Source organism: Cyphellophora attinorum (assembly GCF_001299255.1).
Source record: "Cyphellophora attinorum strain CBS 131958 chromosome Unknown Contig6, whole genome shotgun sequence".
Taxonomy (NCBI): Eukaryota; Fungi; Ascomycota; class Eurotiomycetes; order Chaetothyriales; family Cyphellophoraceae; genus Cyphellophora; species Cyphellophora attinorum.
In genome coordinates this window covers 624729-638166 of record NW_017253234.1, presented here as the reverse complement: position 1 = coordinate 638166, position 13438 = coordinate 624729, and the positions used below count along the sequence as shown (strand labels likewise).

At 53.1% G+C, this 13438-nt stretch overlaps 3 protein-coding genes across 3 annotated transcripts; 2 read left to right on the top strand and 1 right to left on the bottom strand.

Annotated features, from left to right (window-relative positions):
* Positions 1-221: 221 nt before the first annotated feature.
* AB675_1961 (Beta-mannosidase B) lies at positions 222-2981 on the top strand (the record flags this gene model as incomplete). The annotated part of the gene is made up of 3 exons (XM_018141892.1): positions 222-373; positions 423-2221; positions 2386-2981. 3 exons carry the CDS (start codon positions 222-224, stop codon positions 2979-2981), a joined length of 2547 nt encoding a protein of 848 aa, XP_018002988.1.
* Positions 2982-5678: 2697 nt separating this feature from the next.
* Positions 5679-8365, top strand: AB675_1960 (Regulatory protein GAL4; the record flags this gene model as incomplete). The annotated part of the gene is made up of 4 exons (XM_018141891.1): positions 5679-5798; positions 5872-7623; positions 7665-7993; positions 8059-8365. The coding sequence occupies 4 exons, from the start codon at positions 5679-5681 to the stop codon at positions 8363-8365; spliced, it is 2508 nt and encodes an 835-aa protein (XP_018002999.1).
* Positions 8366-11062: 2697 nt separating this feature from the next.
* AB675_1959 (uncharacterized protein) lies at positions 11063-13134 on the bottom strand (the record flags this gene model as incomplete). Its single annotated transcript, XM_018141889.1, has 6 exons — positions 11063-11274; positions 11420-11506; positions 11689-11940; positions 11999-12351; positions 12414-12820; positions 12871-13134. The coding sequence occupies 6 exons, from the start codon at positions 13132-13134 to the stop codon at positions 11063-11065; spliced, it is 1575 nt and encodes a 524-aa protein (XP_018002671.1).
* Between the last annotated feature and the right edge of the window lie 304 nt (positions 13135-13438).

Here is a 13438-nt window from a genome sequence, read left to right as displayed (position 1 = left end):
TGCTGCTGCTAGTCGAGACGAAAGCTCGGTCCCCGCTCCCCCACAATTCAAGTTCTCCCGGGTGCAACTTCGGCATCCTACCGATTGTTGATCAGTCAAACACCTGAATACTTTATGCTGGAGGACTTACTTAACCTCTTGGCTTGCGGTTCGTTCTCTGACAGATCTCGCTGTGCTTGAGCCGGGTCCTCTGACGCACCTATGCTGAGGCCCCAGACGTGATGGCTTCCACCGAGCGTAGATTAAGGATGCTACAATCAATTGAATTAAGCAAAGGTTGGGTGTTTCGACAGGGTGACATAACAGACAGTGAATGGATGCCAGTCAAGCGCGTGCCTTCGACTGTGCACCAGGACCTGATCGATAACAAAAAGTAAGTGTCCTTCATCGCGCGGAGCATGGACTGATCAGGACCAATACAGACTAGCTGATCCGTTCATCGGCTTCAACGAGCTGAAGGCAGAATGGGTTGGCAAAACTGCATGGTCATACAAGCTGGACTTTCCCACTCCCAGTGTACCGGAAGGTTCCTGGGTCGCGCTGGTGTTTGATGGTCTGGATACCTTCGCTAAGGTCAAGCTAGACGGGCTCACCATCTTGCACGCGGACAACATGTTTCTTCCGTACAGAGTCGACGTGACAAAAGCTATAAGTCGATCAGAGAAGCACACGCTTGAGGTCAATTTCGAATCCGCCTTCCTGAAAGGTGCTGAGATCAGAGCCCAACATCCGGAACACATTTGGGCCGGCTTTAATGGCGATATGGGCCGGCTTGCTGTGAGAAAGGCTCAATGTCACTGGGGTTGGGATTGGGGACCGATCCTCAACTGTGCCGGCATCTGGAAGCCGGTGCGTATAGAGGTATACCAGTCGCGAATAGCGGAGATACGGACGGATGTCAGCCTGTCTGCTGGTCGGAAGTCTGCGAATGTGGATGTGACGATACATGTCGGCCGTCGCGGGAGCCAATCATTAACAGCAAAGATCAGTATACGGCGAGACTCGACAGTCTTGCGATCCACCAGCTCCAGCGTCTCGAATGACGGTGTCGCAAGAGCGACTTTGCGCCTGGATAACCCAGATCTCTGGATGCCAGCAGGGTATGGCGATCAGATATTGTACGAGGTTGACGTTTTTCTTACTGGAGAAGATGGTGTACTGGACAGTGGATCGAAGCGTATAGGCATCCGGGATGTCGAGCTTGTTCAACAGCCCGATAAACATGGTAAGTCGTTCTTCTTCAGAGTCAACGGTGTGGATATCTTTTGTGGTGGATCGTGCTGGATTCCGGCCGACTCATTCTTGACGAACATATCGGAGCAAAGGTATCGAGCATGGCTCGAGCTCATGATACCTGCTAACCAGAAGATGGTACGAGTTTGGGGTGGTGGAATTTATGAGGACGATGCCTTCTACAATGCCTGTGACGAGTTAGGTATTCTGGTGTGGCAAGACTTCATGTTTGGCTGTGGCAATTATCCAGCATATCCCTCCATCTTGGAATCGGTCAGGCAAGAAGCGATCGCCAACGTTAAGCGTATACGCCATCACCCATCTCTTGTGCTTCTGGCAGGCAATAATGAAGATTACCAGGTCCAGGAGTCGTTGGGGCTCGAGTATAACTACGAAGACAAGAACGAGGTCAATTGGCTCAAGTCTGACTTTCCTGCACGATACTACTACGAATCATTGCTCCCGAAAGTTGTTGTGGAGGAGGCCCCATCTATCCCGTACCATCCAGGATCACCTTGGGGCGACGGAAAACGGATATCAGATCCCACTGTCGGTGACATGCATCAGTGGAATGTATGGCATGGAACACAGGAGAAGTACCAGATCTTCGATTCACTCGGTGGCCGCTTCAACTCAGAATTCGGTATGGAGGCATTTCCACATATTGACACCATCCGAGCGTTTGTGGAGAAGGAGGAAGATCTTTTTCCACAATCTCATGTGATGGACTTCCACAATAAAGCTGACGGTCACGAGCGAAGAATTGCAACCTATCTCGTCGAAAACGTCCGCACCAACCCAGAGCTGGAAGCATATATTCATCTCACACAACTGATCCAGTGTGAGGCGCTCATGTATGGGTACCGCGGTTGGCGGAAGCAGTGGGGAGATGATCGTCGCTGCGGAGGTGCATTGGTGTGGCAGCTCAACGACTGCTGGCCAGTGACCAGCTGGTCAATCGTCGATTACTACCTACGACGAAAGCCATGTAAGTTGCTCTCCTATGCTCAAACTCGTTGCCGGAAACGAGTGTCATTTCGAAGATTACCCAACCATATGCCTCAGGACGAAGGCGTTGCTCTTGTTAAACTCACAATCCTACCTGCGAGCATACACCCTTTCCGCGAGACAAGGCTAATCAGATTCGCACAGCTTATTACGCCATGGCCCGAGTTCTTGCGCCAATGGCTGTGGGCATTCGTCGTCAGCATTTTGATTGGAGCGTAACACATGCCCGAGAGCCGCAGACACAGACTTGGGAGTTGTGGGCAGTAAGCTCTAGCTTGGACCCAGTGGCTGCTGACATCGAAGTCAGATTTGTCTCAGTCAAAAGTGGTAAGGACATCAAACAGAAGATTGTCAAGAAGGGTATTCATCTCGTACCAAATGGTACTACATCGGTTGTGACTGACGGAGAAATCGACAACATACGTGAGGAACCGCACGTGCTTGCGGCGCGGATCTGGGTTGATGGTAATCTGGTTTCTCGAGACACCGACTGGCCGCAGCCGTTGAAGTATCTACCATTCCCCAATCGCGGTGTGAAAGTCGACGTCAGGGGCAATGAGATGCACGTCAGTGTGGAACGGCCAGTCAAATGTCTGGTCTTCGAAGAGAGAGAAGGATGTCATCTCAGCGATAGTGCAATCGATGTCGTCCCAGGAGACCCGCAGGTCGTCTTCGTGAGAGGACTGAAGCAGCACGATAAGCCCTTAAAATGGACATTCTTGGGGGCTAGCGAACAGTGACGTTCCCAGCCTCCAAAAAAGGAAGTACTGCGTTACAGCACTACGAATTGGCAAGTGGCATCTGCGAATCGCAATCGACGCATCGTGTCAGACTCATCGATTGCAAGTCGCTGAGTTGCTGTCAGCTGTTTGCGATGTTCGTTGCTGGGAGAAGCTTGCACATTAGAACCAATGAGCGATCGTACGCGTTGGGGACCCTCGTATGCAGGTGTCAGACCCACGACTTTGGGCGTTGAAGGACGGAATCGAAGGCCAAGTGTCACTCCAAATGCAGTCGCAGCGGAGCAAGGTGAAATCTGAACCACCTGAAACACAGCACTGGATGCCTGCAGCGACAATGACACTGTGTAGGTACGCTGTAACATAGCGCGACAGGCCGTCGGCTGCAACATCGAGCTTGAACCACTCTACACGCGACGAGAATAGCGGCAACTTCCGGCGGCATCGCTCCTATGATCCTGTTGTGCGGCTGACACGCGCCTTCGACCTGAATAGGGCCCTGGAGGACGGCAAGTTGGAACTCGAGAAAGCATGCAGATGATCATGCAGGAACAGCTAGCACCATTTATGGCAAAACCACGGCAAATGCTTGATGGTCCCAGCGACTTGGAGAAGTCTCGTCCGTATGCACTGCCGTTAGATTATCGTTTTGTCGATGATTGTTCTCTCCGGTTTCTAGTCACTTGCCGTGCGTACATACGTCACTGTGCTTCTGGTCGCGGTCTTGCAGAGGGTCAAATTATGCTCTGCGCAAACCTAGACGATACCTGTGCAGATCAATGGCAAAACAGCGGCAAAGCCATATGCAGTAGTAGCCCTCTGTAGCTGTGGGGCTGTCTGTACTAAGATGGCTGATTCTGGTACAAGATAGCGATCTGGCGAACGGCGGGAGAGGAGATGGACAGGGGGCTGAGGTCGATATTGAATTTTGGCTAAAAGACGAGACGTGGCTTGGGCGTAAGGCAGCTTCAAATGCACCTCGAAAGTGTGGTTACACGTCAAGTCATTCGCATCTTTGACGCGCATTGTGTCTGTAAAGTTCGTAAAGTTTGCGAACACTGCTCTTCTTGTCAAGAGCCCTGAGTGCGGTCGAGAAGTTCGCAGCTAGTTTCAACTTTCAGCAGCGCACAATTCGAGCTTCAAGCAACCCCGGTTTGGGGTTCTGCACCATGGCGACTCGGTGTCGTTCTTCAACAGCCTCTGTCTCGCTCGCTTCATCTCAGGCCATGCTCGGCCCGGAACTTATGATCTTTGAAGCAGAAGCCAGCTACTAGCGCATCCTAATACTTTTTGACGCCTCAATCTGTTACCCCTTGTACCCGGCTACCCGTCGCACTGCATCGAAGAATTTTCGAAGCATTATGGAAGGCTGCTCTGTATAATCCTCGGGAATTTGTTTTGAACCAACCTTGTGGCTGGACAGCCCTGCATGTCTAGCTGCGGGTGATGCGCTCAACATACGACGAAGACGAAGGGACTTATTGACGGCACTTGCCAACGAGAGCAGTGCTCGCGGGCACACATCGGACCCCCGACGTCGTATTTCTAGAACCAGCTCTTCAAAAACTCTTCAGCAGCTACGCGCTGCGTTGATGATAAGTGTAATCAGCACCAGCGCACTCAAAAGATCACTCATCGATATGCTGATATTTCCTGGCGCAAAATAAAGGTATTCCTCTGCAGGATCGACTAATGATAGTCAAGAATCGCCTACCGGACGATCCGCCAGTGTGCCGAAGTGCTGGCGAGCATACATTAGGTCATACCTAGTCACGATTCGATCTAGTCTCGCGACAAGTGCTGTGGCTGGTTACGTGTTTTGTTTCGCGTCTCGTAACATGTTCACCAAGATACGCGATCTGGCCACCGGCAAAAGTGAGGTAAGACGCATTTTGAGCACCTCTCGTTTTTGCGCTTCACCGCTGTCCTTTCGATCTGCCGATAGGGCACGAGGTACTGCGAGAGAACGGTGTGTCGCATACTATGTAATGCCCCGCGAACAATTGGCCTGCCTTTTCTCCGGGTATATGGAAGATACCTGAGGAAGACTCCCTGGTGTGGGCTGCTGTGCACCTGGACTAATCATACACCATCGATATCCAAATTGCACTAATCCCGCTTCGACACATCATCATTGTGGTCAGTTCTCCATCATGGCCCTCCTTTCAACGAGTGTGACCCTTGCAAGTCGTGCCTGTTTCTTTCGCCTAGCTAGCGGCATGCAACCATGTCAACACTCGAAAGTCAACGACTCTACCCCGGCTTCACTGGAAAATCACTTGGACGCGGGGGCCAGAGTATTGAATCACTATGGCATCTGCCACCTCGCTGATGCTTCCTGCATCTCCCTGTCTTCTATACGTGTACCCTTCTACTCTAGCGAGAGTCAGGCAATCTCATACACCTAAGACCCCATGTGGCTGAGTTGTATGTTGTGCATCGAAAGGTCCGGCAAATATCAATTCAGCGTTGATTTACCGGTCTATACTACATACAAGACCCGCCGATCTGCCGCTGCACTACCAGAGCATGCCAACAGTATTTTGCAGTCAGACCTTCCACTCAGTGTCACGCACTCGTGATGCCCGTCATGTTCCATACATTTGAGACGGCACAGTACAACAGTCCGAATCAGCAAGAAGCCAACGCCACCGCTGCAGCAAAGCGACGAACGTCAACTATCAGGGCTTGTGAACCATGTCGGCGGCGGAAAATACGTTGCAATGGCGAGCATCCCTGCGAGACGTGCCAATGGTACCGCAAAGCAGCGTCATGTCACTACACAGAGCCTCGACAACGTCAAGTACCATCGAGAAGGTAAGTCCGCATGGCAACTGGTCCCTGCTCAGGCTAACGCGACTTCCCCAGATCGGTTGAGAAGATATCACAGAGTCTGCAGGAGTACAGAGCGATCCTGCAGAAGCTCTTTCCCAATGTCCATCCAGAACAACTGGCAGGCATGTCTCGGGAGAAACTTATTGACCTAATCTCGAAGACTGGGCCATTTCAAGCACCTTCTCCTGTAACCCCTGGTCAGGAAGAAAAGCAACTTGGCAGTCATGCCGACGCCGGGACCTTGGAACAGCTTCAACCATTACCCGAGGAACCTGAGGACACTTTCCAGCCACTAGATCGTGCAAGAACATTCAGTTCCGTCTCTGAAGAAGTCAATATCCTCTCATTGACGGGCAAGGAGTCGTCCTCATACCTTGGAATCTCCTCGGTTATGGCAGTACTGCGCGTGATCTTATGGCTAGATCCAGAATGTCAGACATTCGTGACGCCAGACCAGAACACTGCTGTTAATCTTGCGCGAGAATGGTCTCGGACACCTTCGATACTTGAGCTTGGATCCTCAACCACACCTGTCGATGAGCCGAAGCCATCCACGTGGAGCGAGCCAGCGATCATTGATGCTTACTTCCAATACGCACATCCAGCAACGCCAATAGTAGATGAGCAGACGTTCCGCGACACGTACCTGGCGGCGAATCGGACCGACTCTCGATGGCTATTGCTAGTCAACTCCGTCCTGACAATTGGGTCGATTGCAGCTTCGACATCTGCAGCCTCAACAACCCACGAGTACTACTTCATACTAGCGCGAGAACACTTGACAGTTGACACCCTCGGGACCGCGCACATTGAGACAGTACAGGCTCTGGCACTGCTATCTGGTTACTACCTACACTACGTCCAAGAGGCAGGCCTTGCGAATGCAATCATGGGCGCCACGCTCCGCATGTCAACCATGTTGGGCTTGCACAGGGACTTCTCTGAGGGTCTAGGCCCTAGCAGAGAAGCATCCAACCTCTCGAAAGCGTCCTTCAGCATTGAGATGCGCCGCAGAATATGGTGGTCGCTATTCATGCTCGATACTTGGGCGGGGAGCACGCTTGGCAGACCGTCCATGGGCCGAATGAGCCCAGCCGTAACGTCAAAAGTGCCGCGTGAGCCAATAGGCGGTTCCGAGACTTGCCTGCAGTTGATGCACGACAGTATCCGTTTCTGCCAGATCTCGACTCGTCTCGAGGACAGCCTTGCCGTTTCTCCCAACATGGATGACTTGGAACGCCAGTCTTTGGACACCTCACTATCAGAGTGGTACCAGCAGTCGTCAGTTGTTTCAGACCAGACATCGATCTCGAATGCTTCCCAGTACCATTCACCTCACAGCACATTGTCCTCTGCACACGACCAGTCAGATCCTCCTGGCATACTGCTCACAAAGAACCTGATGCGATGGCGGTACCACCTCAGCCGCGTCATCTTGCATCGTCCGGCTCTTTTATGGTGGGCAATGAGGTCGCATCGACAGACAACATCGACAAAGACTAGCAAGCCCGCTGTGCTAGACGCCTCTCGTCGTGCAGCGATCGAGACTTGCCGCACCGTGACCTCGGAGCTTATCACAGACATTTGTGCCAACTGGACTACCTCATCGTTACCGCCTTCTACAATGTCAGCTTGGCACGCTACCTCGCTCCTGTATCAAGCAGTCATGGTGCCGCTACTATCACTCTTCTCAGAAGCACATGACCAAGCAGTGACAAACCAGTCCCGGCAGCTCATAGACGTCAGCATCGATGCCTTCGAGGAGATGCAGCGGTGGTGCAAAGGCGCCAAACGTAGTCTCGAGGTCGTCAGTGCATTGTATGCAGCAAGTCGGCGACATAGCCTCAGGTTACACAAATCATGCTCCAAATGCCTACAGATGAGATGCTCCTGGGCGACCATACAGACGGCATGAATGATCCCATGGGTATGAACGCCTTCGGCGGCTCCAGCGCGAGTGCCAGTATTAGCGGCGGCATTGACTCTGGTGGCCTGGGCACACCAGCCACTCTACCTCCAGCGTCTCAGATCACGCACACCATCGTCTGCAGCAACAAGTACACTCGCACTACCAACCACCATCTTCCTTCCCACAACCAACCCACCCCCAACGACCTACCTTTATCGATCTTCCGCCGGTCTCTGTGGTCTCCGCCTTCCCACAACCCCACGCCCAGGTCCCAAGCCAGCACGCGCAAGTCCACTACTCAACGCCCAAGCAACAACATAACCAAAACATCAGCAATAACCCATTTATCCACCCTGGAGCCGGCACCACTCCTTCCGCATCCTCCACCAGCGCCCACTCCAATTCTGCATATCTCGAGTCAAGCACGAATAATCTGCTCGATAGCCTGACGTGGTCGCAAGGCTGGACGGACACGAACTACCCATTTGAGACGCCGAGGTTAGGGTGGGATCCGATGGCTATGCATGGCTGGGTTGGGGGGATTGATCCGGCCGTAAATGGTGGTGGGAGCAATGGATATGAGTATTTTGCTGCGGCGGGTGGTGGTCAACATCAGGGCGAGGCTGGTGGCCAGCGGTGACGGTGAAGAGGGTTACGTTTCTGATGTGTCATTACTACTTCACGAGGGACAAGTGACGGATTGTTGTCTCCTTGGCTACGACTTCAGCTTCCATTTCGTTGGTCAGAAAGCGTACAAGCAAGCGAATATATCTATATCTCTACTGAGGCCTTCTTAGACGGCTCTCGTGTATCATACTACAATCAAAGACATTTCCACCAGCGCGAATGCTCTCATTGTGATCTTCGCACAAGGTTGAGCGGCCGAATACACTTGTGCCCTAAGTTACACAAACCACGCTTACAAGCACTTCCATCTGCCCAACGCTACAGGAGCAAAACAGTCATCCACCATCCTTTGCCCTCTCCCTTCGCCCGGCAGCACCGTCACAACAAGAATAGGGGCGCCTAATCGCAACACACACACGTGTACTGCAAGTCACTCGACACGGTCGACAGTCAGCCCAACATGTCCCGAAGAACAGCCATTCTATCGATGCCCGATCAGTCATAGGGTCATCTCGTAGCGTCCCGGGCCCGGGGAAATACTAAACAAAATTGTGGGGCTGATCTGCCTTGTGGGCCGTGGCTTGCCCGGTGGCCTGGGGAAGGCAGAAGAACGACGGTGGAGATGCAGATGACGATGGTTGATACCGAAAGTTACGGGGTCGATAGATGACAGCAGGGGCCCATGGGCGATGGCAGGACAGGGGAGGGTTCCGGAGGCTGTAGTAGTCAGGAGGCTTGCTTCAAAGTCCTCTTCGCCGGCTAGTGGCAGTATGGAAGGTGCAGAGGCCAGATTCTGCGAAGCAATGTTCTGGAAAGTGTTTCATCGACCACAGGCATCATAAAGGGGGAAAGGCACTAGAGGGGTAGGTGTTTTGGAGGTGCTTCAGAGGTTCACCTGTACCAGACCAGAATGGCGTATCGTCGTGCATATGCGGCCAGGTTTATACGAAAGGATAAATTCTACGATGCAAGTCTGCTTTAGTTGGATGTGCTAATGCCGTGGTGCTATCACGAGGCAGAGAACGACAGATGTTTCTTTATTCGAGATTGACTGTTCAGTCAAGGGGCCGTCGATATGCAGCAGCCTCCTCTGAGACCAGGCATCCCATGGTCAATGCTCTGGGCCCAGAAAAGTCAGGCAGAGAAGCAGGATTGCGCGAACTTGCCGTATGTGCTCGTATGTAGGCGACAAAAAACCCTCATGTCGAGGATCAAACTTTGGGACGAGGGAAGAGGCAGATTCCCGTTGATAGATCGCCGGCTGACGTTCCGGCCTAACGACAATCGACTTCTTGACATGCTTGTGAGGTCTTGTTGCACCTTCGTTCAAGACTCGAAGGACCAGGGCCTGCGCGAGGGAGGAAGCTCGCGCAGAGGGGAATACAGTGTTGGGGGCTGCAGAGGATTTGACATCTGATCGGCATGATACGGGTATACTTCGTCAGATCTCGGAAATATGTCAATCGCAGATCTGCTATGCGATGCTGCACCAAGCATGAGACAGCCATTATCGATGGCAGATCGCAAAGGACTGGGAAGCACTTTGGCCGACACAGAATATCTCTGCGTCGACAAGCCCCTGAGCGATGCGTAAGGCAAGAGCAAAGGCAAGATGATGCCAAGCACCAGGTTTCTCGACGTCGAATGAGGCAGTAAGGCAAGCGGTCTTGAGTACCGAGAGTTGCGCAATTGCCGACATGCTCTGCCAGGCGAGCCAGGCAAGGATGTTGTAGAATTTAGATTGCTGGCGGCATGGCGCGTGTGGCTGAGCTGAAGGGCCAGAAGTGTGGAACGAGAATGTACCTGATTTTCAGCAAGGATGTAGGTCAAATCCATGTACATCCGTCTGTTCACAGCCACACGGCAGAAATGCGAGGCAGCAGACCCCAAAAGTCGGGCCGAACAGCAGGCACATGTCAGCCATCGCTCGTCCGGACACGCGTCCATCGCGCTATGCCAGGTTGTCTGGCAGTAAACAATGCCTGACAGAGGCATTGCTGTTGGTGCTCAGGTTTGAAACCATGGTCCTGGGCCGGATAAATTCGTGAATGGTCTCGAAAGGTACGGCAACGTTCACCGCAGAGGTCCAAGCATTCAATCGGGGATGTGTCCTTAGCAAGGGTTCTGTAGTTCCTGAAGACTGTCTGGGATGCCATGATAGTGCAGACATCGCAGTTCGACACGATCAAGAGGTTTGAGCACTTCAGGAACGTCGAGGAGGCCGGTGATGGAAGGGCCGTCTTCTACAGAGGCGTCGTTGGTGCGAAGGCAGGATGTAGTGGGCGTTACACACCTGATGTGGCATCACACATAATTGTGCTAGTGGTATCTCTTTTCAGGGATGTTTGGGCTTCGTTGCCAGAGGAATCCCAGCCTCTAGTGGTAACATTTGGCGTCGAGCGGCGTAGCTGCTAACATTTGATGACTCCCTGGAAGGCTAGAGAGCGCTGTTCGACTCGAGGGCGCCGGTCAACAAGTGCAGTAACCCAGGTTGGTCTTCGGATCATGCGTGGGCGCAAGTGCCAAAGTCGACACAGGTTATGCGTCGAACCTGCCACACGCATGTGCGGAGCAGCTGGATTCGTCGCATTGCTCTTTCCTCCCCGAATGAATTCGAATTGATTGGGAAGTCTCATTGTATGTTCGAACATCTGTCATCTCACGACAGCACTTCCCGGTGATCTTGTGCACCTCCCTCCCCAGGCAGACTTCATTCGTTGTCTACCCACGAATTTGCGATCCTGCCGATGATTGGAACTTCGTAGTGATCCAGAGTCTCAACATCGCGATATGCATGCAAGGCCAGAAATCCGATCAGCCAAAGGTCGACCCCAAGCAGTAGCCACGAAAGAATCGCAGACCAGGCCAGACACAGGTGGATGACGAAGATACAAGAGAAGAGCATGCTTGACTGCCACGCGTCTGGGCGAGATGTTAGCAGAGCTCGGTCGCGTGAGCGAAGAGTGAGAGCATGTTCCGGCAAGCATGTCTCCGCCAGGCACAGTGGTCTCACGTTTGCTATGCAATTGAATGCAGGACCCTGATGTGTCAGCATTGGGAGACTTACGAAATCGGACGTAGTCACTCTTGTGTTCGAGGACGAGGAGAAATACGCCTCCGGCAGGTGGGAGCAGAACGTAGGCAAGCATGGCCTCTGTAGACGTACAGGTCAGTAAGCACACTGGAAAAGCTCGAGCACGCCTTCTTCAGACCGCCGGAGGTAACAGATGGTTCGCAAATTCATTGTGACGCTTGTACTCTGGGTGTCTCGCAATGTGTGGAACTTGACACTATTTCTGTGCTTTCTTTCGCGATATGTCGTGAAGAGTGTCTCACCGTAATCCATTCTCATGGGCAGGCTTGTCTGAAACGCCTCCAGCTGTTGGCCTCTTTCTTCACTCCCCAGCATCGGTCTACTGCTAGGCGCCGCATAGTCGGCGAAGTCATCGGGATGCGGTAGAGGCTGGGCGTAGGAGGCACCACGCGAGGGCGCATCTGGTCGACCCGGCGGCGGCGAACGGATGCGCTCAATCGAGTTTCGTGACCTCCCACCAGGCGGAGGACTGAGGGCTCGCTCGGTCGTTGGGTCTGTCTGCGACTCGGTCAGCGACTCGCCGTAAATAGACGAGACGTTTGATCTGCTCACATCTTGGTAGGGCGCGAAGTTCATGGTCGGTGACTGCCGGTGTGTGAACACCTAAGCCGTGGGGCTTCCAGGCGTGCACGGCGGTGTAAATGTAATGCTCCGCAGTTGCTCCTTCCTTAGGGCCGAAAACAAACTTCCGTACCAAGGATGTGCGCAAGAAGTTGAGGTGGCCGCATAGGACAACGATGCGTCGAGGTTGCGCGTCAAGCGAGGTCACTCGCATCGGAGATTGGAGTCCCGATGCCAAGCCTTTCCGCGTGCCTTCCTTCTTGATGTTCGGTCGATCCGACAGCGCGTTGTAAAGCACAATGTTGGCATCACAAAATGCTGTTAGCTTGAGGATATTGATGAGACTGTGCCAGGTCGTCACCCGCGACCTCGTGAAGCACCTCGAACACCTCGACCAATTCCAGACGCAGGACGGCGAGATGCGTATGAGGAACCCCGTCCAACATTCGTCGCGCTGCCATCTGCTGCAGCATAGCCTGATGATTGTGATCTCGTGGCGGCCGAGCCTCTGGAAGTTACACGGCCACGACCACGCGTTGAAGTGGTCTGCGACTTCGTAGATTCGACAAGTCTTCTCTGCTCGGCCTCTTCCGCCCGGCGCGCGGCTGCTGCTTTGCGCTCTTGTTCCTCGACTTCGCGGCGCTGAGCGGCTTGTTGCTTCGTCTGCGACTCGATCTCCATGTCTGCCATTTCCTTTGACAAGCCTTCGAACGATGGCGACAAGAGAACTCGCTGGTTGTGCTCAGTCTGGGAGAGAATGCGAGACCAGGTGTCCAAGAGGGTAGAGGCCGCCCCAACTGACTGATTGACCGTCTGCCATGTGTCAGTAACTGTTAAACACGTAACAATGACGCGTTCCTTACTGTCATGTTGCTTTTCGCGCGCTCAAGATTTTGCAGCACGCCTTCAATTACTTCATTGACTCTCCGTACGCTCGCGAGCTCCTTTTGCAGCGCAGCGTCCCGAGCCGCATCCTGATCATGCGACGGTCGAGATGACCCAGTTTTCGCGTTGCTTGCCTTCCGGTCCGGGTCATCCAGCGCACTCGACTTAACAGGTGAGTCCAGCAAACTGTCATCTATATCCTGGTCCGCAGCGGATAACCGTGCTCGATCGGAGTCCGCCATCGTGCACGCATGAAGACGATTCGTTGAGCAGCGACTGCATAGAAGTGTTTGCGATCGGTTGGCGCGTCAAAAGAATACAATCACGAAAATCGCATGTCCCTCCTCAAGTTGACATTGAAGTGGGATTTGGGCCGTGCAAGTCACGTGACTGTTACATGTCAATCTCGACTCCCAACCTCCCCCATCTATGACCGCGAAAGGTTTCCTGCCACACACTGTCGAAATGCTATCATTTCCTGTTCTTGCTTCCTAGTCGTCGTCGTGCTTGTTCATTGAGCATCTTCGCAGAATAACCTATGAATTA